The sequence below is a fragment of the Podarcis bocagei genome, assembly GCF_964188305.1.
Source record: "Podarcis bocagei genome assembly, chromosome: 4".
Classification (NCBI taxonomy): domain Eukaryota; kingdom Metazoa; phylum Chordata; class Lepidosauria; order Squamata; family Lacertidae; genus Podarcis; species Podarcis bocagei.
In genome coordinates this window covers 30,578,271-30,603,434 of record NC_138128.1, presented here as the reverse complement: position 1 = coordinate 30,603,434, position 25,164 = coordinate 30,578,271, and the positions used below count along the sequence as shown (strand labels likewise).

Genomic DNA, 25,164 nt, shown 5'->3' with positions numbered 1-25,164 from the left:
CACAGCCAAAAGTTGCACTCAGGAGAGCATTATTTACAAGTTTATTCAGCGTTGATCAGAACACAGAAAAACATGACTGCCTGCTTTAGTGTCTACGACACACAGAGAGAAAACGAAAGCAACAGAAAACATAAACATCCTGTGAACAGGAAATACGCAGACTCTGTGACTCACAGCCTGCTCCCTTTTAAGGTGGAACGGAAATATCCTAACAGCTGGAAGCTGTGTGCTTCACCAAGGACAGCAACAAGGACTGAGATAGCTCTTTTGTGTACAAAAGCAATGAAAACCAAACACGGATTGCCATTTTGCAAAAAATTATATACAATAAGCCACAATGTAATGAATTGGGGGAGCAAGCCTAACTATGGGGAGCCAGTGTAAATTATCCTAGCTGCAGCGTTACTGGCAAAAGTTATGCCAGATCTAGACTCTGTTCAGGAGCAGGGCTAAGCCTAGGAGAAACAAGCCTTTTAAACCACTCTTTTTGATTGCTCAACTTATGCCGGGTTCCCAGGGTCACGTGGCCATGCTGTGTCCCAGCTGAGCCGGGATGGGCAAGAGATGCTGGCATATCTCTACTTGGGCCAGGTGAGGAAGTTATGCTGGTGTAACCCGGCTGAGCTTGGAACATCCTGACTCAGTCAGAGATCCACTGGATTCTTAACCCCATAACCCTGACAGTTCTAGGGTTCAGATTGTGCCCTTAATTTCAGAAATATAAAGCCTATAATAATGCATTTAATGCAAAATGATAATACTGTAAAACACCTTTTTTTTGGCCAATATTACAAGTTAAATGTAAATGCAAATAACTGATATAGTTATTTCACAGGGGGGGAATCTACAATAGAAAATACTTATTTCCATTGTAAATTATTTGTGCAGATAGAAATGACTTACATCTATTCTATATTTTTATATATACTTTATTTGTGCATGGTTGCAATTGGCCACTTTTTCTTCTTTTTTGGCTGTTCTCAATTCTGAATCATTTATCTCACCCTCATAAATTTATCTCAGCGCTCATTTCTGACTTAGATGATTTATAAATAAACATCATTTTTTCTGTTTATATTATTATTGTTATTATTAAATGTATATGCCCATGTGGTTTGTTACCCATTTACAACTATAAGATCAATTATGAAATCCATATATAATTAAAATGCACAGTAAAAATTATTCCACCAGAACATTAAAAACATTAATAATTGAAATGTACTATATTACAAGCCTGTGAAAAAGCCTGCTAATGTTGTAATAGCAAGGGAATTTCAAAGCAAAATCCCTCCCCCAACACACTGTTTGTCCTGGGAAGTTTTGGGTGCTATAATTGTTATTTACATTCTTTACCAATTTTCTAATAGCATTCCTTAACATACCTAAACAGATATAGTATCCTCCCTTGCTTCGCCTTGCAGCTTCCTTGGCAGGTCATTGCATCCAAATACCGCTGATTTAATTCTTTGGGTGGCTGTGCCCTCTCTTCAGGCGTTGTGGCCAAAATGCTTTATATACTGTTGCATGCTACCCCAATCTTCAAGTGGCGAGAGATTCCAGGGGTTCCAGGCAGAGGCATAGCATGGGGGAAAGGGGCCTACCAGGGCAATTGCCCCAGGCGCAAAATCTGCAGCTGCTCCCTGTCCTGCCCGCCTGCCTCACCTGAGCAGCATGCTGAGCAAGAACTGGGAGAGGATGAGCCCTTGAATCCCTTGGCCACACAGCGTGCAGCACCAGTGGAAGAGGTGGGTGGACGGTGAGACTTGCGGCCATGGTAGCACTCCCCAGCTCAAGGAAGAGCACACACGTCCTGCCACTGCCCTGCAGCTCCAGCTTGTGACATCAGCGCGCCGCATGGAGGCCCCAGTGAGAGGGCATAATACTTGCCTTAGAGGGTGCAATACCCAGGTTTGGTTTCCTTGGAATAATGAGGGACAGCATAGACCAGGGGTCAGCAAACTTTTTCAGCAGGGGGCTGGTCCACGGTCCCTCAGACCTTGTGGGAGGCTGGACTATTTTTTTTTGGGGGGGGGGAATGAACAAATTCCTATGCCCCACAAATAACCCAGAGATGCATTTTAAATAAAAGCACACATTCTACTCACGTAAAAACATGCTGATTCCCAGACCGTCTGCGTGCCAGATTTAGAAGGCATTTGGGCTGGATCCAGCCTCTGGGCCTTAGTTTGCCTACCCATGGCATAGACTCTGGTATCTTTATGGTGTATCATTTATTTACACATATATACATCCAGGGCTGACAGCATTAACACCCTGGAAGGTCTTGCTTCTCCCATAGTTGCAGCCTTGGACTCAAGCAGGAATCCATCATGGCTCTCAGCCTCTGGCTTCTGCTAGCTTCTTCCCAGCTCTCACATGCTCCGCTCTGACTGTTGTCCTTCTCACTACCAGCCAGGTGAGGTTTCATTTTGCCACGAGGCTTGTTCAGCCTGTGGAAAAGAAGATGTAGCAAATATGTCAAATCCAACCATAAAGAGCACATGAGTGTTCACAAAGTGGTGTCGGAAGGAGGAAAAGGAAACATGGTATGTTGTAGGGGGTTAGAGTGTTGAATCAGGACCTGGGAGACCAGGGTTCAAATCCCCACTCAGCTGGGAAGCTCACTGGGTGACCTCGGGCCAGTCACTCACTCTCAGCCTAGCCTACTTCACAGAGTTGTTGTGAGGCTAAAATAGGGAGAAGGAGCACTACATAGTCCACCTTAAGCTCCTCAGAGGGAAGTTGAGATATAAATGTAAGTAAGTAAGTTTGGTGCTCTACCACTGAACTATGGCTCCTCTGCCATAGGGTCTCATCTCAGGGCTGGTGCTTCCACTGAGATACTGCCTTTGAGCAGTGCGCTCTGAACATGCTCAGAGGAACTCTGAGGCCCTCCCTCATTTGTCTCCCCAGCAACTGGCCCTCAGTGGCTTGCCACCTCTGAATCTTGGTGCAGGGTTGGCGCCTGCCTTGAGAGGAAGATGCCCTGTGTCATTCGGCCCTTTTGAACTTGGTTGGTTGCAATGGCTCCAAGCAGCACTGGGCAGCTGTGTATACATTCCTCTTTAATTTACCGCAGTGCCCCAGAGAGGAGGGAAATCAAAAGCATGGCTAGATCCAGCTGACTGGCACTGCTCAGAGTGCTGGGCCAGAAAAATAAAAACAAGGAGGGGTAGAATAATAATAATAATAATGGGAACACAGAGCAGGCAAGACATGCTGCCCTGGCATTTGGATCAAGGCAGTTTCTCAAGGGTGTCAGGTGCAGATGCCAGCCCTGCCCATATGTTCCTGTTTAGTTGTTGCACTGCAATGTGTTATACGTAGGGCTGCCTTTGAAGATGGTTTGGAAGCTTCAGCTGGTGGAGAATTCAGTGGCTAGGTTGCTCACTGGGACAAGACGGTTAGAGCATATTTCACCAATCCTGGCCTGACAGCACTGGTTGCTAGTTAGTTTCTGGGTCCAATTCAAAATACTGGTTTTGACATATAAACCCTTAAATGGCTCAGGACTGCAATACCTGAATGACCGCCTCTCCCCATATAAACTGTCTCAGAGTCTGCGTTCATCAGAGGACCTTGTTTTACTGTTCTGTTTTACTTATTTACTAGTTTTTATCCTTTATTTTATTCTGTGAACTGCCATGAGATCTTATGATAAAGGGTGGTGTATAACTCAATCAATCAATCAATCAATCAATCAAAGAAGCAAATAAAAGCCGCTGAGTTTATTTAATACACTTCTAAAACCATCAAAGCAAGTCTTCATCATACACCTTGTGGCAGAGGATGTTGTGAACAGATCATGAATTGTATGAGGGGTAGAGCTAGAAACATACCTGTGGCAGCATAGTGAACTTAAAAGGCCTGTAGAATAGATCAGAGCAATAGCATGGGGGGAAATGTCTGGGAAGGCATAGATAAGGAGTGCAGCGGTTGTGGCATCTCGGGAACAACAGCTAAGACTCAGACAAGACAAGATGCCCATTGCACAATTTCTAAAAAACAAGAACAATTTACAGGTGTGGGGGCCCTGATTCAGATTGCTAGCCTGGCATGGGGGTAGGAGGGCTTTAACTCTTTGCCCCCTGCTCCACTCCCAGTCTAAATCACAGTCTCAACACCTGCAATTTACAATTCTGTAGGAAATTACATGCACCAAGCAGTTTGCTACAGGTATTTCTCAATAGCAAAGAAGTTTTTACATTAAGTAGTGCTTTCTCCCTGTCCCAAATATCTGCATCAGCTATACAGTGGTACCTCAGGTTACATACGCTTCAGGTTACAGACTCTGCTAACCCAGAAATAATGCTTCAGGTTAAGATCTCTGCTTCAGGATGAGAACAGAAATCGTGCTCCGGCGGCGTGACAGCAGCAGGAGGCCCCATTAGCTAACGTGGTGCTTCAGGTTAAGAACAGTTTCAGGTTAAGTACGGACCTCTGGAATGATTAAGTACTTAACCTGAGGTACCACTGTAAGGTGTACTAATTTGGTGTGTTTACTTTTTGAACTTTAGAGAATGGGCACTGGCCACAGTTTCTTTCTGCATGATCATTGATCTCTGCTACTGGAAAGTAAAGCTTTGGCTGTTCGAGATTAAGCTCACAAGATTAAACTCCCTATTCATTCTCTTGCAAAAAAACAAAAACAAATCTCAGCTTCTAGAAGCACTGCAAATGATGCTGCTTTATCTGGCCAGATAATACTTGAAAGTTAGAAGGGCTGCTTACAGAAATGTTAGTCTTGCACTTAAGTAATGGTTCACACACCTTCCCTGGCATTGTTCCCCAGTTTAAAAAAAACTGTACAAGAGTAATCCATTAGTTCTACTTTCTTATAATGATAATGCTAGATGAAATAAAAATTCCAAATGTTTGAATCATTCTGAATGTATTTTTCACACTTGCCTGTACTTAAAGTCCTTCTAAACCCTAAATTGGCTTCTCTGGTCACCAATCTCACCTACTCTCATTGTTGCGCTTGTATGAGTACCAGTGGCGTAGCGTGGGTTGTCAGCACCTGGGGCAAAGCAAGTAATTTGCGCCCCCTAACCCATGGATTTGCGCCCCCTAACCCATGGATTTGCGCCCCCTAAACCTAACCTAAACCTAACCCCCAGATGTTGCGCCCGGTGCGGCCGGCCCCCCCTGCACCCCCCACACTACGCCACTGATGAGTACCTACCTGCCTTCTTAAGCATTGCCTCACCTTTTACCTCTACTGCTCTCCTCTTCTCCTCTTTATCACATCCTCTGTTGCCTCGGATTAAGCAGCACAGATGTTTTTTCTCCTTTGCTTCCGGCCATTTCTCCAGACTATAATCTGCATTTGGAGCAATGTGATGATAGCGGTTTCTGTAATGCTTAGTTGACATGGTGATTATGTAACACAAAAGACTCAGTACATGCCTCATTACTGCCCACTGCTCACTTTTTACAGTTTGACCAAATTCTATGAGTAAATCAGTAATCCTTTTATACAGCGTCAGCTGGTACAAATCTGTTCTTAAAACAAAGGTCGAGGTGATGTAAAAAAATTTTTTTGTGGCTGGATGTTATTAATCAAGTGCCAATCCAGAACAGGTCCCATTGATGGTGCCTTCAATCAAGTAAACAAAATATAATCCCACAATTGTCAATGAAATCAGGAACAAGAAGTTATATTGGCTCTAGTTCACAGTCAAAGTTTCAGATTGCAGCAGTCTTTTCACAGTATCTTATTACTATCCTATTCAATGCACTCTTCTTGTGCTAATTTTATCCAACTTTAATGTTTCCTATTTCAGTTTATTTTTTATTATAGTGTCATCACCAAATAGCAACTTTTGTGAGCCTGTTAGTTCACAGGGCTTTTTTTTTTAGGAGGGGAAGGGAATAATCAAAGGAATGGATTGCATTGAAATTAGTGTAATCATAACTATTCTTATAGACTGTGATTCAAATAAATGCTATTTATATCTGCCAACCAGATTCTGCAGAGGTCAAGTACCGTCCAGTAATTATTCTTGAGTTTGCAAAGCTGTTTCATTTGGCATTGTGGCTTCAGATTCAATTCATACAGTAAATCGAAAGTAATATAATTAAATGCCTAGCTATAAGCGAGATCCTGTGCATGTTTACTCAGAAGTAACTGTGTTCAGTGGAGCTTTCTTCCAAGTAAATGTGTTTAGATTTGCAGCCTAAGTATTTGATGTGTACAGAAATACATATTCTAGGGCAGGCTTCTTCAACCTTGGCCCTCCAGATGTTTTGAGACTACAATTCCCATCATCCCTGACCACTGGTCCTGCTAGCTAGGGATCATGGGAGTTGTAGGCCAAAAACATCTGGAGGTTGAAGAAGCCTGTTCTAGGGTAAAGTGTATTTTAGTGAAAATAACACACAAAGTTGCATCATATTAGGGGAAATGGCTTTCAAAGATATCAAAGGTACATCCAATAGAATTCAGTGTAGCTTATTCCCAGTTAAGTGGGGTTAAGATTGCAGCCTTAGTTCTCAAATGCATAGGATTACGCAACATAGTCTTGGCTATACATCATCTACAAAGAGCTGCCTAGTGCATATAAGTACCATATACTCAGACCGCCTCCCCACATTACTCATGGCCCTCAAATGCAAAGCTTCTCAACATTATAAACAAACTTTCTTGATTGCTCGCTCCGTTATTCTTTTAACAAACTTGATATAACATGCTCCTTCAAAACCTATTTCACCTTTCAGTTTTGTTCCCCCCCCCTATTGCTGCTATTCACATCAAAGAGACTGGTGTGCAGCAGCAGTATAAGAATATATGTGTTCTCCTAGGCAGTGCTTATCCCCCCCCCACCGCCCCAGAAAAATAGAAGCTGGAACTTATCATGAAGTTATTACAGTAAGCATCACACCAAAAAAAGGAGAGGTGCTGGTACTTCTTACTCTTGAGTACTCCCTGGGTGGGGAGAGCACTGCTCTTAGGGTAGTCATATGGGGAAAGAGGACATAACTCCTGTAAAAGAGCACAGGAACATTGCACCTTAAAAGTTGTATAGAAAAAGGGATGGCAGGAGGGGTAGCTATCTTCTTGAAGTCCCTTTTCTATTACTACTATTAAAGATGCAGAAGCCCTGTGCTCTTTTTCACCAGGCTATCTTTTTTTTCACCAGGCTATCCTCGGCTAAATGGGTAACTTTTTTCAGTAATAATTAATAAACAGACTTGCCAACTGACCGTTTGTGTGTGTTCTGCACCAACAATTTGTTAATTCCATTTCTAACCTTGGGAGGAATTCAGTGTGGTGCTCTGGCAATCCTTCCTTCCACACAAGCATTTCACCTTGCCAGACAGAATTATCCACCCACCCACCCACTGTTCTTGGGTTTTCCCAAGCCAATTTTGGGGGGTACAGGGGGAGGAGAAGATGGAAAGTCCCACTATGCCAGCAGAAGTCCTTGTGTTGAATCTGGCCCCTAGAAATTCATTCGGTGTTCACCCTACCCCCTCTGCATGCTAAATTAGCAGTGCAATCCTGTACGTGTTTACTCAGAAGTAAGCCCCTTTGAGTTCAATGAATCCCAGCTTGCACACCAGCAGCATTTGGTGCCCCATAGCCCGCTGCTGGATCCTTGTGCACCATTTGCAACTCTCCAGGAAATTACATTATTTCAGTAATGAACTGAAAAACAATCTAAAGAAATCACATTGAAGAACAATGAATCCTGAAATTAGACAGCTGATATGTTGCTTAATAGAGATGTGGGTGGCGCTGTGAGTTAAATCACAGAGCCTAGGACTTGCCGATCAGAAGGTCGGCGGTTCGAATCCCTGCGATGGGGTGAGCTCCCGTTGCTCAGTCCCTGCTCCTGCCAACCTAGCAGTTCGAAAGCACGTCAAAGTGCAAGTAGATAAATAGGTACCGCTCTGGCGGGAAGGTAAACGGCATTTCCGTGCGCTGCTCTGGTTCGCCAGAAGCGGCTTAGTCATGCTGGCCACATGACCCGTAAGCTGTACGCCGGGTCCCTCGGCCAATAAAGCAAGATGAGCGCCACAACCCCAGAGTCAGTCACGACTGGACCTAACGGTCAGGGGTCCCTTTACCTTTACCTTATGTTGCTTAATTGGAAATCAAAATTTGTGATTATCTGAAAGAGCTAGGTTTTTATCAAGTAGGCAAAGCTCCACACATTTTGAATGCATATGTGTTCATAGCTAGAATCCATTGGAGACATTGGTTACCTTCCAGTGTCTGTTTGGCTGCCTTCCAGAAGAAAATCCAGTTCACAAATGATTGCACAGCATGTTAAGATTTGGGGAACTGACATATTTTCTTGCATCTCATCATCTCATAATTTTGCTGTATGTTGTCTATACTTATTGAAGGCTTAATAATTGGATTTTATTATACTGGTTCTAGCAATCACCAAGAAAACATATAAAGCTCTAGTGAATTCATGTTTGATGCTCACAATGCATGAAACAATTTTAGTATATTGGCATTTTGCTTTGCTAGCAGTATTCTAGAATTACGGACCTGACTCACCAGTTCCTTGCATCTGTAGTCAGGTCCCTCCTTCTGTAAACTGCTGCTTAAGCAAAATTCTCCACTTACTTAGGCTTGTTCTTATAATTTGAATTCATTTTGTCTCTTCCACTTGGGTGAATTTCAGTCTACAATACAAGACTGGGAAGTGTTAAGTATTTAAAAGGAACACTAGGCAGGTGGAGTCTAGTGGCTAGAGAACCCAGTATTTACTGAAAACTCTTTGCACTCTTTTCTTCCCTGTGTGAAAACTGGAATGCATCAGGTTTCCCAGTAAGAGATAGGCCTGGCCATGATAACAACATTGCCCTTGAATGCCGTGATAGACACATAACTTGGCAATTACATTCAGTTTAGTGGACTCACTGTGTGCCGCAGTGGCTGCAAACATAATAATCCTTTCTACCAGCTTGACTTCAGTTACTCTCTCATTGACTGGGGAAATGTACATTCAAACTGTTTTAAAGACAATGTTTTATAATTTTGCATTTGGAACAGGGGAGGCAATCCTAAATTTAATCCTGAGTGGCACTCAAGACTAGGGTTGTTGTTATTTTATTTCATGTCATTTTTCCCCCCTGGTGGCCCACCGCGGCTGCCTTGTAGGCTGGCCGGAGCCTTTTCGTTGGCCTTATCCCCGCCATGGCGGGAGGGCGGAGAGCAGCAACAGCAGTTGTTGTTATTGAGGGAGCCCAAGTGGCAAGTGGTCCAGATCTTTTGCACTGGAGCAAAGATCTTCTGCCCCCAACCCTTAAGACACACACCATAAAAATCCTGTTGTTTACAGGGTGGCTGGGTGTGCTGTGAAGTGATGGAGAGACTTCCCACTATCTTAATTTCATCAGAGGTATAAATTTGTATCCATACATATAAATTAGCATATGAACATTTTATGTAAATTTGTGCCATGGACCTGTGCCCTGGTTCCAGGGATTTGTTTGTAATTTCAGCCTTTTAGATTTCAGTCATAGATCTCTTTAGGAATGCAGTCAGCATTGTGCTTTAATCTTTATTTGTGAAAATAACAGTTTGGTCAGTGGCCCACATACCAACCACCTGTGTAGGCATAAATAGCTGAGATAGCTTGCTTTGTCTGCCTGCCTGACTCAAGTACCGTCTTACCCTGAGTGGGGTTTACTACCTGCAAAAGGTATGAAAAGTACATCAGAAAATATTTGTTTCCTACACAGACACATTCCTTAGGCTGGAACACTATCCGTTTCAACAGCCACGTTTCTGTCTGAAGACTTTTACTTCCTACAGTTAAAATATATGTGATGTTTAATATAATTTTACATATTAATTTACTAGCAGCCTCATACCTGGTGTTGCTAGGGAATTCTAAGAAACAAAAATATATGTTATATGCTGTTTTGAGATCAGTGGTTAAAATCAGTCAAGCTTTGAAAGGTTCATTCCACCTTCTTGATCCAGTTGTATCCAAACACAGACAAGTACCTGATCCTTGATCTCAGGAGCCATAATGCAAAATTTGGTAATGATATCAAGAGCATAAATATCAACATACATAAAGAACAGGTAGATAACTTTTCAGATTACATAGGTTTTTTTCTCATCCAACTCATCCTCCAAGGATCTGAGGGTGTCATGTATGGTCCATTCTTTTATATTCACAGCCTTTTGGGGTAGGTTAGGTCAAGATCTAACCTACCTTACCAAGGAAGCCTATCTAGCCCCTTCTCTTGTGACCTTTTGCCAGTAGACAAAGATGATTTTATTCATGCAGACCTCTGCAGTGCTCAGACCTTTGCCGAAGGGGGTGATGGCAGAATAGGGAGGGTGGTGAATTTGTGCAACCACCCCCAGTTCAGCCACACAAATTGCACCAGAAAGCAGGAGTTCTGCCACCACTTTGCCATTGCATTGCAGCAAAGTGATCAACACAAAGTGTGGAGGGTGGGATACTAAGGGAGGTGTGGAGATTGTTGCAGGATATGAAACCAGGTAACTTTGTTTATGTTCTTGAAGCTACCAGCATGAGTTTGATCAAACTGCGGGAGGCAGTGGAGGACAGAAGTGCCTGGCGTGCTCTGGTCCATGGGGTCACGAAGAGTCGGACACGACTAAACGACTAAACAACAACTTTGTTTAAAGTTATTTACTTGGCTTAACTTTTAGTAAAGAACTGTGTGAAATACTGCTTGCTGGGATATTTTTCTTTATCTTTCTACATATAAAAAGGCTCAAAACTTCTTTTTTTAATGAATGCTGAATGTTCAGGGAGGGGTATGAAATATCCAAAGGAGACCAGGCCCTGACATGCCTTCCTGTTGCTTTAATTTTGATAGTGCAGCTGTTTTGTTTGTACAAGCTGTTCCTACACTGGTGATTATGTATACTTCAGGGAGTTCCTTCTTCCGTATGTACCTCCTCCACATTTATTAAGAGCATCTCACTTAGCATTTCTCCATTTACTTTTATTAGCTCCAGGAATGTGGAGAGTCAGACCCTCATTCATACTTCAGAACACAGGTTTCCAAAGTGTGGTTTGCAGACCGGTGGTCCAAAAGCTTTGTTCAGCTTGTCCATAGCAGTGACTTTGGCATCTAGGACAGTGTGTTACAATTACTAAACCACAGGCAGCAAAATCATTAAGTAGTCTACTAAGACCCTCAGCAATTTTCAAGTTGTCTAGGGGTTTGGCAACCACTACTATAGTGTGCTCTCTGCTAAGAACACTAGTTTTTGTTATCCTGTGGTCTGATTTTATTTGATATTTTCTGGGAGATTTTAGGTTTTGGTACAACACGTCCTGCACTTAAATGCTGGAAATACTCCTTAGACATATTATCAATCAATAAGTTTCATCAAACAAACAACAATTAAATTATATCAATGTATTTTACCTAAGGACCAGCAAAATTCAATACAGAATGAAGCCCCTTAAAATCCCATTACCGGAGGCATTACATTTTCATGGTCCCTAGTTTGGAAACTAGTATCTTCATCTTTTCACGAGAAATTTCAAACAGTGTTCTTAGACTAAACATGGGGATTTCTTGTATGAACTCTTGATAGGGGTGGCAGCAAGGTGGTGCATGGCACTGAAACGGTTTTTAATGAAATTGCTTGTTTTTTTGAGACTCGCCATCTATGCACATCTGTGTAACTATCATGGTTAATAATAGTACACCCTGCGAGAATTATACTTTGTTTAATTTTGACATAGAACAGGTTTGTCACCCAGAGGGCACATTTTTAATTTTGAGAAAATGCCATTGGTGCCAGTCACAAAATGGCTGCCATGAGGGTGTCACATAGCCAACAGAGCTGTCACAGCTAAAGGAGCAGAAAAAGAGTGACAGGAACAAAAAAATCATGAGGTATCTATATCATCACTACACTCATTCACAGAGAGAAGCTCTTTGTAATGCTACTCTTACAACATACAGCAGTGAAAAAGTATCACAGGAGTGCCCTGTATTTTCAACAAGTACTTTTTCTGGCCTTTTTTATCCCTAAGCATCCTTAGAATTGTTGATTGTCAAAATTTTGTTAGAATAAAATTATAAAATAGAAAACCCAACAAGGCTCATCAAGTTCCTAGGGAGTGCCCAGAGTCTTTTCACTGCACATCTTGCTTGGGTCATGAAATGATCCTAAACCACTGTTAGTCCAACTACCATGTATGCCCAGTTATTCAATTCTTATTTCACTTTCCCATCTCATCACTCTAACCCTTTCGTTCTTTAATTTAAAACAAATCAAACGCTGTCATTGCCCTGTTTTCCTCCTCTCCTTCTAGCATTGTGCTGTGTCAGCTAACATTTGCCCTTTCACTGACAGTTCTAATTCAGCACAGTGGCAAAGCAGGCAGAGTGGCACGGACAGTAATAATAGGCTTTTATAAAGTAAACAAAGTCATTCAATGGAGGTCTGGTTTTCTGTTGAAAGAATGAAGCCACCTCTGTTTTGGAATAGTTTTTTGGAAAGCGCAATCAAGTGCTCTGACTCACCTTTTGTTCTCTCCATTTTTCTCCCTTTCCACTGTACAGCCCCAAGTGTACCATTGGTCTGCGTCGGAATCAGAATAAATGGAACATCAAAAAATGGAGTGCAAGTGTTCTTGCTTGAATAGTTATTTCCCTTTCACACTGTCCCCTTCCACTGCCTGCATTCCCTGGATATGGTGTTGGGGGATCCCTGGCAAAGGTGTGAGATATAGTGTTAGGGGAGGTGCACACCTTATGTGAACAGAGGTGCCACTTCGGATCTTAGCCACACTAGTTTTGTAACAAAGAAACTGTGCAATTAAAACTTAAGGCGCACCCAGCCAACACATTCCATCACTACAAGGATTTATGCTTGCACAACAGAAATTTTCCCCTCTCCTGCCCTTGCACACACTCCCTAAATCTGTTGTATGGATTCCCCCAACGTTGTCATGGCCAACCCAAGGACAATGATGGAGAGGACTAGAGGCTTCTGATCCTGAGGAGAGACCCAGTGACTTGGGGGCCAGACAGCCAGATCCTGGGAAGGGCCCAAGTAGGTTAATAGAGAAGTCTTCCATCCTCCCTCTGGAGATGCCTAGTGCTTCACCTGCTGAGGAACCGCCTTTGGTGCCTCCTATCACTCAGGAGTCTACTACCTCTAGAGAGGTGGCTAGCAGTAAGTCTGATGCTGAGCTGACCCTGTCTCCATCTCCTTCATCACAGACACAGAGATGCCAGTCTCAGCCTGAACATGGCTCATAAGGCCAACCCACCCAAAGGAGTTTCTGCTTGCTTGTCCAGACTTGGGACCCTAGCTACTTCAACGCTAAAGCTGTGCCCACCCCACTCTTTAAAAGGAAGATTCAGTGGTTGTGTCACTTGTTCCATCAATAACTTAGCTTATGCTTAAAAAAGGTTAAGGACCCCTGACAGTTAAGTCCAGTCGCGAACGACTCTGGGGTTGCGGCGCTCATCTTGCTTTACTGGCTGAGGGAGCCAACGTTTGTCCACAGACAGTTTTTCTGGGTCATGTGGCCAGCATGACTAAGCCGCTTCTGGTGAAACCAGAGCAGCACACGGAAACGCCATTTACCTTCCTGCTGGAGCGGTACCTATTTATCTACTTGCACTTTGATGTGCTTTCGAACTGCTAAGTTGGCAGGAGCTGGGACCAAGCAACGGGAGCTCACCCTGTCGCGGGGATTCAAACCACCAACCTTCTGATCGGCAAGCCGTAGGTTCAGTGGTTTAGACCACAATACCACCTGCATCTGCTTATGCTTAGCCATGTATTTAACCTTCTGATTATTGTAACCTGTAACATGCTTTATGTGCTAATCTAATCTGAAAATTAAAGCCTCTGGGAGAATGAATTGTGAGTTCAAATTTTTCATTGGATGGGGAGGGACAGGACAGGCGGGGCCATGCAATGCTGGGGGAGGCCATTTCTCTGCACAGACTGAATTGTCAGGGAAGGAGGAAAGCCTGGTGTTGTCTCCAATGAAAAAAAGACAGTCATGGAACCAAGAAATTACACAAAACAAAAGAATTGCTGTGAAAATCCCTGAAACGAGAAGTAATCGACTATAGAGTTAAATCAAAAAGTTTAAGGAAAAATTGACCTAGAATTAAACAAAGACTTAATGAGATGCCGGCTACAAAACTCATTTCACTGAACTAATCAGTTTCCTCAGAAGGAAATAAAGAAATTATAAACCTTAAATGATTTTAAGTGATTATCAAACAAACTCAAGAGCAGGGCTGAAACGCTTCCCTGAGTTTCAAAAAAAGGTATGAAAACCTCAATGAAAAAGTTTTAAACATAGTCCTATTTAAGAGAACATTATAAATCTTAAACGATTTTAAATGATTTCAAGCAAACTCAAGAGCATTGAGGTTTTCATACCTTTTTTGTATACTCAGGGAAGCATTTCAGCCCTGCTCTTGAGTTTGTTTGGTATCTTATAATGTTCTCTTAAATAAGGCTATGTTTAAAACTTGTCATTGAGGTTTTCATACCTTTTTTGTAAACTCAGGGAAGCGTTTCAGCCCTGCTCTTGAGTTTGTTTGATATCACTTAAAATCATTTAAGGTTTATAATTTATTTATTTCCTTCTGAGGAAACTGATTACCGTAGTTCGGTGAAATGAGTTTTGTAGCCGGCATCTCGTTAAGTCTTTGTTTAATTCTAGGTTAATTTTTCCTTGAACTTTTTGATTTTTGTTATTTAATCTAACTCTATAGTCAAGTACTTCTCGTTTCAGGGATTTTCACGGCAATTCTTTGGTGTTGTCTCCAAGGCAGTTGAAGGGCATCAGGAGGCAGGAGCAGATGCAGCACTCAAGAAGCAGCACCCAGCTCAAGGCTAAGGGTTATTGCTGGGACAGGCATGTCTCTATTTAAAAGTGTGGTGGGTAGGCAGGGCTGACAGTTGAAATAACTTCACACTCCTGTGCAGTCTCAGCTCACTGCTCCTGATCCTGAAATCCTTAACCACGGCTTTGTCCCTGAATTGCATTTAGGGAACATTAAAGCTCCTCTCCTAAGTTGGTTTGATATTTGCTGCATCTCTGGCTCTTAAAGGTGTCTGGACTAATTCCTGCTCTTGTTGCTGAGTTTACACTATCTGTTTGCTGAAATAAGACTTTGCTTCTTTACATGCAAGAAAGCACACTTGCCATTCTTGGAGAGGAGGATCAGGACAAACTCACTATGGAGGAGATTTGGGGAGCATTCAGGGAAAGGTGGGGGGGGAGAGATGTTATGTTACACAAGTGGAAATCCTTCTTAGTCAAATGCCATCCTTATATTGGTTGCTGCCAAGGCTTATCATGCAAATTTTGTATTGCTGTTCTGTGTACACAGCAAATTGATAGAAAGAGAGATTATTCATGGGAACATTCTTGTGTATTGTACAGTTTAATCTCTGAATGAGCAGCACCGTTTAAATTATTCAAAATATGGAAGAAATGAAGGTGTCATGTCTGGTGGCATGATAGCAGAATACCACAAAGTTGAAACTATTCCCGCACCCCCAAGAGTAGACTGTACTGCATTCAAAATACCACCATCCTCAAGAAATGGTTGTGATGGCTGGTTTTTTCTTTATTTTTGTTGGTGTTTTCTCCCCATGTCCAAACATATGAGTTTCCCAGCAACCTCTACCAACTATTATCCTGCATTTTGAAGTTCCAGTTTCATAAAACTCAAAAGGCATGCTGGCTAATTCTTGGTATAATATATGCAACTCAGAGTTTTGGGGTCAAATGTGTAGTTATCAAAGGTTGGACTATGCCGAGAAGTGTGAGAAAAAATGATAATCCAGAGCTATCCAGTTTGAATAAACATTTGTGATCATGGTGCACTTAATATAATGCTTTAGTGCAGAATCAGAGCATGCATATCCACAAAACATATCTCAATGTGTCTGAAAAATATGAGACACATTGACTTTTTTCTGGACATCAGTCAATTATATATATATAAAACCATTTAACAATAGTAGCATTGTTGTTGTTGTTGTTGTTGTTGTTGTTGTTTAGTCGTGTCCGACTCTTCGTAACCCAATGGACGAGAGCACGCCAGGCATTCCTATCTTCCACTGCCTCCCGCAGTTTGGTCAAACTCATGCTGGTAGCTTCGAGAACACTGTCCAATCATCTCGTCCTCTGCCGTCCCCTTCTCCTTGTGCCCTCCATCTTTCCCAACATCAGGGTCTTTTCCAGGGAGTCTTCTCTTCTCATGAGGTGGCCTAAAGTACTGGAGCCTCAGCTTCATGATCTCTCCTTGCAGTGAGCACTCAGGGCTGATTTCCTTAAGAATGGAGAGGTTTGATCTTCTTGCAGTACATGGGACTCTCAAGAGTCTCCTCCAACACCATAATTCAAAAGTATCAATTCTTCGGCGATCAGCCTTCTTTATCGTTCAACTCTCACTTCCATACATCACTACTGGGAAAACCATAGCTTTAGCATAATGCATTAGCATAATGCAGAGTAGTATTAGCATAATACTTTATAATATACTCAAAACTCCTTAATCACTAGTCACAGAACAAACTATTCTGATTGTGCAACATAAATTAAATGTACATGTATCAGTATTCTAAACATTGGTACCAGGAGGTTAATTTTTCTGGATGTTGTGAGTAAAATGGAGAACATGCCATCAAAAGTCTAGCATAGAGTAGCCAACGGCATTCACTTCAGCTGTTGTGGAATACAACTCCCATTGTCCCTGTCAATTGACCATGCTGGCTGTGGTTGATGGAAGTTGGTAGTCCCAAATACCAAGGAGACACCACATTGATTACTTTTCTGTTAGGAATTCAAGTCTGGATAAAAAATACTTCAGATATCAAGCACTGTTTTCAAGTCATCTGCAGGCGTCAAGTGACTTCTGGGTCAGTCATTGGATAGGAACACATCATTGGGGAAAACCCACCTCATATTCTCTGAGGTCACGTTCACACCATAAAGCACATTCAGTTTGCATTTAAAGAAAATGGCTCCCCCTCCCCTGGAAAAAAAAAATCTGTGAAGTGTAGTTTTGTTCAGGGTACTGGGAATTTTAGCTCTGGGAGTGCTTTAAATGTGTGGTGCAGATTTGACCTGGGTTTTCTCTATTGTACATAGATTCATCACATAATTGTACAGTATTTCCAATCCAGAAGGCACAATGTTTGCTGTGTGAAGTAACCATTAGATGAAAGGAAGCAATGTTGCAAGCCACCCAGGGTGTATCCAATGAAAATCCCAAGCTATGTTCCAGCAATCCAGTATGGTTCATAAGAGCAGAGGCCTTATGAAGGCAAATTTTTGGCTGATAAATTCCAACCTTCCCTGCCACCCCCAATGCCTAATCAGTCGACTGTGGAAGAATCTCTTCTTTTCCCTTGCCTCCTCTCTTCCTCTCCCCCACAAAGCCTGCTTTTGCTATTGCACTTCTTTCTCTCCATCACTTTCTCTCCTGTATTGCATGCATTGCACATCTTTCTTTCTCTTCTCTTTTGTTTTTGTGAGTGTGCATATACACACATTGCCTTTGGCTGTCTGTTTCTCTTGCTGCCTCATGCTGCCCTTTCTGTCTCCCCTCTCTTTCCCAAAGCTGATGCACGCACTTTTTGTGACAAGATTTCACCAGCACAGATGAAATATAAATAGTTTTTCATGCATTCTTATTACTGCTCGATATTCTGTTCTGATTTGTGGTCATCATGTAACTGAATAAATTACCGTGAAAGACTGAAGATAATAATGGTCATGTCTGCAATAGAAGTAATCAGCTTTGATTTTGAGTTTTGAGTTTTTTTCTGTAATTTTATGCAATCTGCCCAGGCACCTGGGTCAAATCGGTATGTTTAGAAACATGTGGTCTCTTTCACAGATTGGAGTACCAAGTATACTAAATGTTTATTTGCATCTGAGATGCAGATTTTTTAAAAATGCAGTTGGGGGGGGCTGATAATTAACAGAATTCTTCTTCTGAAACTAGTGGGGGGAAATCTACTATTGGCAGATTTCCCTCAAAACCAGGAGGGATTTTTCTTGGGATCACAGAATGAGTGGTAAGGGCTAAATTCCCCTTTTCATGCCTGCCCTAATCCGCTTAATTCACTTGTACGTGCACGCACACACACACACAAAATGTAACTTCCATTTTAAAGAACCTGCATTTTATATGCAAGGATGAATTTGACAGCACAACACAACACAGATGCACCATGCTTTGATGCATGGTGGGCTAGATGAGGGCCAATAAGCTGAACCCTGACAAGATAGGAGGCCTCATGAATGGATGGTTCTCATGCCTGGAAACTGGGCAATTTGCCTGTTCTGAAGCAGCAAGTACATCACCTGGGGGTGCTCCTTGATCCATCATTGTCACTGGAGACCAAAATGACCGGTGACCAGGAATGCCCTTGACCAGCCATTCCTGGACAGGAATAGCTTTTCCACAGTGATCATGCATTTGTAACCCCAGTGGTAGATTTGTAATTCCACGTGGGGGGTGGGCCTTTAGGCTGATTCAGAAGCTGCAGTGTTTAGGTTACCGAGTGGAGCTGTGCAACATCACTTATAAAAGGACTGCACTGACTGCCAATTTGCTACTGAGCTAAGTTTGAAGTTCTTTTGCTGGCTTCTTTTGCTGAACAATGTGAAACTACACTATCTGAAGGAATGGCTTCTCCCATGTAGACTTGCCTGTTTGCTGAGATCTTCAGATAAGTCTTTCTTGGTAGCTTGCTCAGATTCATCTTACAACAACCTGGAGGAGAGCCCCTTCTGTTGAGGTACAGAGCTTTTGCAACCACTTCCCCTATGAAATAAGGCATACATAAACTGAGTTTTTGACGCTTGCTAAATCCTTATTTATGCACCCAGACATTTATCCTTACACATCAGAATACTCTTACACGAAGATGTGTGGGGAAAGTAAAAACAGACCAGGTTTTTCATTTAAAGATAATGCATTGCAATTTCAAAAAAGAAAAGAATGAACCCATAAACTATGGATTTATTGTAAAGATCCTATTACATTTTTTTCAGAATTGTGTCTGCAATGGTAAAAGCCACTGTTCCTGTGATGCGATCAAAGGCAGTAAGGTAAGAGGTTGCATATTTACTTTCTTTTTTTAAAAAAAGTACATAATAATTAATATTTGCATAATACTTTTGAGAGTTCAAGTGCTTCTCATACATTATATGATTGTAATCCTCAGAGCAAACCTGTAAGGTAAGCCAGTATTATTATCCCCATGGCGAACTAAATTAACTGGTGGGGGCAGCAACATTTTGATATCTCAATAACTAGGACGTGATAGAACATTTTGAGATTATATGCTGTACCTTGTACTAAAAACAGTGTAACAGTTTGGGCATCATTTCAGAAACGTATTGCAGAAAGAGTTCGAAGCTCTTGATTTGTGCATTCAGATCTGTAGTATTCCTGACAAATCAGCTCACTTATAAGCATAAAGAAAGCTGAGAAAATTCTGTGTGCACAAAACAGTAGTGTGCCCCCTCCAGCGGCACATGTTGGAATAGCATGCCATGAGAGAAAATAAAAATGAGCTGGCAACTATATTTATGGGCTAACAAGATTAGGGGCTTAGTTGGACCAATAGTAGGACTAAGCAATGTTCACTTGGTGTTTCATTTTGCTTTTTAACTTGTTCATAAACGACTAGAGATAGGGGTGAGCAGTGAGGTAGACAAGTTTTCTGATGATACTGATGGTGGTTTAAAAAAGGGATTGCGGATAGCTTCAAAATGATCCTTCCAAGCTGAGTGAATGGGCATTAAAATGTCAAATGCAATTCGGTGTAAACAAGTGTAAAGGGATGTTTATTGGGGCAAAAAACAAATAAATCATCATTTTAAATATTCAGTCATGGGGTCTGAACTGGCAGTGATTGACCAGGAGCAAGAAAATTCTTCTTCGCACAGTGTGTAGTTAAAACTCTGGAATTCTCTCTCCAAAGGGGCAGCGATGGCCCCCAACTTGGATGGCTTTAAAAGACGGTTAGACAAATTCATGGAGGCAGCATACCTCTGAATACCAGTTCTGGAAACCACGGGACAGGAGAGAGTGCTGTCGCGCTCAGGTCCTGCTTGCAAGCTTCCCACCAGCATCTTGTTGGCCACTGCGAGCACAAGATGCTGGATGAAATGGACTACTAGCCTGATTTAGCAAGTTCTTCTTACGTTTTTATGGATAAAGATATTGGGTAGCATCTGATACTGCATGAATTGTGTTCCATTCATGACACACAGCTTTCCATTCCCCTCCTCTCTCCATGCACCTCCGAAATTTATGTTGAGGGTGCATGGTGGGTGGGAGCAGCTGCAAAGGAGAGGAAAGGGAAGCTCCATTGCACCAGTGGAGGTCTGCTGGGCAAGCAGACCAGTACCATTGAGTGCAGCCTATTATTTTATTGACCCTGGTTAAATTAATCAATTTTTGTTTATACCGTCACTGTAGCCTATACTATTATGCTAGTTATCATAATAGTGTGGTACGCTGGTTTGACATCATCTGATAGGAAGTGCCTACAGAGGGTGGTGAATACAGCACAAGATATTATGGGCTGTCCCGTGAATCCGCTGGATGACATAATGGAAGAACGTTGCCTCAGGAGAGTGAGGAAAATTCTCAGGGATGATTCACACCCTGGCCAGCACTTTCTTGATCTCCCGCCCTCAGGCAGAAGATATAGAAACATGATTAGTCACACCAACAGGGTAAAAAACAGCTTCTATCCGTGGGCTGCTAGGCTGCTGAATGAAAAGATAACAACAGGGCAACTGACTTTCGGGTTTGGTGGGTGTGCGTCAGTAAACGAGGGGAATTAAGACTAAGAGAGCTGGGGGGGGTTGTGTAATCTCACTGTATACAAGTTGTGCAAGTGACAATAAAGTATTTCAATTTCAATTCAATTTCAAAATTCAATTTCAATCATCATTACACCTTGCAGAAAAAAGTTTAAAAACATTTAAGTACAATATATAAATGTAACGCTTCTGCTGTTTGAGAAATTCTTATGGATCAGTGCTTTCCCAGCTTCCTCAGCTTAGTTCTCAAGTGCAACATCAAACATAAAGTGGGATGTTGATGCCCGAATGTTCTTAGTGTCTGTGAGTCTATACTGATGGGAAGGCATGTGCTTGGATGGTTTTAAAAAAAATAATCCAGAATGTTATGTGAAGATCTGTAATGAATTTGCAGAAGAAATGACAACAGTGCAAGCAAAGTCTTTACACAGATTGTGTATTGCAGGGTGAAAAGGGCTTTCCTGGTTTCCCTGGCCCACCTGGTCAGATGGGCTTCCCTGGTCCAGAGGGTCCTCCTGGGCCACAAGGACCGAAGGTATGTTGTGATCCCTGATGCATATTTATGGGTGCTGCTGTGTATGCAGATGGCAAGTGTGAAAGAGAGAACAATACAGTGGTGCCTCGCAAGACGAAAAGAATCCGTTCTGTGATTCTCTTCGTCTAGCGGTTTTTTCGTCTTGCAAAGCAAGCCCATTGACGGATTAGCGGATTAGCACTATTAGCGGCTTTTAGCTGCTTTTAGCGGCTTATCGGCTTATCGGATCAGCTGATAAGCAGCTTAGCGGCTTAGAAAAGGGGGGGGGGGAGAAAACCTGCAGGAACTCGCAAGACATTTTCGTCTTGCGAAGCAAGCCCATAGGAGATTCGTTTTGCGAATCACCTCCAAAACGGAAAACTCTTTCATCTAGCGAGTTTTCCGTCTTGCGAGGCATTCGTCTTGCGGGGCACCACTATACCGAACAAGTAAATGACACCCGCGAGCTTACAGTTTAGTCCCTCTCTCTGACTGACACTGTGCTCTTTGAGAAACTAGGTGTGGGCCTTTAATCAAACTCCAAAAGTAATTAAGTAAATTTGATTTGTCTGATCATAAGCTGCGGCAGCAAGCTGTGAAAGTCCAGTATGCTTTCATTGCATTATTTATTCCATTCTCTAGTTCTTTCAATGCTGCCTGATTATAACAATAAAGATGCTACTTCAGTTGTGAAACAGAAGTTAAATAAGGGAGCAATTCTACAGCAAGATCTGCTGGGATGAGCAGGGGTAAAATGGGGAGAGAGTTTAACTGGCGAAAAGAGAGATGTAACTCAAGTACTATTTTTAAAGCCTAATTTTCCCTCTGTCAGGCTTAGGCTGGCTCAGTCAACAGAAGACCTGCTCCCAGATTGAGTTTAGATCTGGAGCACTTTATCCTGACTTAATTTACACCAGCCTGCCTTACAGCAAATTCTTGTGTATTTGATTGCTCCCTTAGATGGCAATCCTGAACCCACTTGGAGAAAGCACCACTGTATTCCATATGACCTATTTCCCAGTAGAAATAATAATAATAATAATAATAATAATAATAATAATAATAATAATAATAGTAGTAGTAGTAGTAGTAGTAGTAATACTAATTTATTATTTATACCCTGCCCATCTGGCTGAGTTTCCCCAGCCACTCCAGACATGTTTAGACATGCAATCCCCAGACATGTTTGGGATTGTCTTGTACACTGGTATATTTCAGCACACTCCAGCGAAGGTTAAGCATTTTGAAATCCCGTTGATTTCAACATGAGAGTTTTAAAAACATATTACACTTTCCCACTGACTAGTGAGATTTTAAAGGGTTTGATGACTATGTGGCGGGCATTGCTGGGAACACAGCAGGAAGTCTCAACACATACCCAGTCTATGGGCATTCACTAGGCTGCATAATTTCTGTGGATATGCAAAATATGTCTATGTACATATGATTTGAAAACCTGCTTTTCACATAAACATCTATGCACATTCTTTTCTTTTTTATTGTGTACAGTTAATGATTGAACCCATTTTAAAGCCTCTTGATTGAAAAAAAGAGAACTAGCCATTTTCAAAATTGAAATAAAATGATGATGGGGTGTGTGTGTGTGTGTGTGTGTATGAGGATCATGAATATTGTATTTTATATTTTATATTTTCTTTTTCTATGCTATTCTTTTCTTTTGATATATTGCCTTTTATTAACTTTCTATAAAAGAGTTTGGATTTTATTGCTTGATACTGTATGTTAAAAACCTCTAATAAAATTCTATATAAAAGAAAAAAGAGAGAGAACTAGCACATCCTATGTAATGAAAATTCTGTTATATTGCTGGTCCATTTTTTTTTTATTGCTATGTATTTGCCCCAAGAGATAGGTAAGAAATAATTCTTTTAGACAGAATTTTTACAGAAAAATATTTTGTGCTTCCAATTCTGTTGCTGTTATTATTATGGCTGTATTTTTGCTAAAATCCCCCCCCCTAAAAGAAAATATTCATTGTGGGGTGTGTGAAGCAGTAGTCACTGGAGTTGGATTGGTTTTTGCCTGTTACTTGAATTCTTTTGATCATTAGACTAGAGTATAACAGATATCAAACGCCAGAAGAACAGATTGTGTCTTTGGACCTTCTACAAAAAGACAGGAATTCCAGTATAATTAACTATTGTTTCCTTTGCTTCCTAGGGTTTTCCAGGGCCAGCGGGCTTTGTTGGGCCTAAAGGTTCAAGGGTTCGTATTTTGTTCAGTAATATATTAACTTGCAGTGTTCAGAACAGCAACAATTCTCAATTTTCTAAAAATGATGGACATGATCTCAGTGGTGCTATGATGTGCTTTTTGATAAGTGAAATGCAGCTGCAGGGGACTGCCAATTTTTTGGGAAGCGGTGCTGGGATTGGGTTGGTGGTTAGGCTGTCACACGGAGTTGTTGTGAGGATAACATGGGGAGAGAAGGAGCCATGTGTGCAACCTTAAACTCTTTAGTTGGTGGAGTATCCATGTAACACATAAATAAACATTTCCACTGTGCCATTTTTTTTCATGCTACTTTGCCCCCAGGAAAGCAATCAGGGGTGCCTGTATTTCCTTTGCCACTGCAGGGCAAACAGCAAAGAGTTTGAGGGGGGCAGTTTTAATCAGGAATATGTTGTGCAGGAAATGTGTTAAACAATGCCCCGCCTCACTCATACATATTCATTCTCTCTCTCTCCCTCTCTCTCTCTCTCCAATGCACACACAGAGGAAAAAGAAAGAGAGAGTTCTGAGAAAATTGTCCGCACTTCACAGCTGTATTATAGTGTGGAAAGTTGGAAGAAGTAATCATGTTTCTATGTGCTTGCACACTTTTCAAAACCTATGTATTTCTTTGTTTTATGCAATAGCATACTTTTGTATGGTAACATACGCTGAATGTTGGATTGCACATGTGAATATTATGGTAAACAACTGTTTCCCTAACAGAAATACTTAATCCTGAATCAATGTATTCAACAGCTTTTTAAAACTACAGGCAATGTCGACAAACACAGTATTTACTATTAGTGGGTACTTTCCAAATATCAACTGCACATGAAATAAACAACTTAGAGTTTAGATTTGATATCCCGCCTTTCACTCCCTTTAAGGAGTCTCAAAGCGGCTAACATTCTCCTTTCCCTTCCTCCCCCACAACAAACACTCTGTGAGGTGAGTGGGGCTGAGAGACTTCAAAGAAGTGTGACTGGCCCAAGGTCACCCAGCAGCTGCATGTGGAGGAGCAGAGACGCGAACCCGGTTCCCCAGATTACGAGACTACCGCTCTTAACCACTACACCACACTGGCTCTCAACTTACTAAAAAGAAGCATGTACAATTATTTCTGAGATGGAAATCCTACTCCTTAAAAGCCACACCACCCATCTCTAGGTTTATTTATTTCTTAAATCATGAAAGCAATGTCCAGTGTCCCATACTCTTCAAATACAGATTTAAATAGCCAGTGCATTACCAGTGACTCAAAGTTCAGATACAGCAAAATCTTTTTTTTTAATAATAAAAAAGGCTTTTATAAATGAATTTCCTCATGCTCGGCTCAGTGACGGATCCTACAGCATTCTGGTGATACAAATAATAATATGGCACAAACAATGTCATGAATGCCATTTGTTAAGCAAGTTCATGGAAACTAAGCACAAGGAGAGATCAATACATTTGCTGTCCTGGGATTGTTTTGGTCTGCTAGGTGAATTAAGGCTTACTTGTGTAATGGTACTTATCCTAGCCTTAGCACAGTCCATTCTTTTGGACCCTTGAACAATTACAGCTCCACAACTTTAGATAATAATAGGCTTGCTTTATTTAAAAAAA

At 41.7% G+C, this 25,164-nt stretch overlaps 1 protein-coding gene across 1 annotated transcript in view; it reads left to right on the top strand.

The window, feature by feature from the left end:
- Positions 1-25,164, top strand: part of COL4A3 (collagen type IV alpha 3 chain) — an 85,059-nt gene that overhangs the window by 8,843 nt on the left and 51,052 nt on the right. The window contains exons 2-4 of the mRNA XM_081192519.1: positions 19,023-19,079; positions 21,253-21,342; positions 23,503-23,547. Coding sequence (XP_081048645.1) covers positions 19,023-19,079; positions 21,253-21,342; positions 23,503-23,547 — 192 coding nt within the window. The remainder of the gene's footprint in view (positions 1-19,022; positions 19,080-21,252; positions 21,343-23,502; positions 23,548-25,164) is intronic.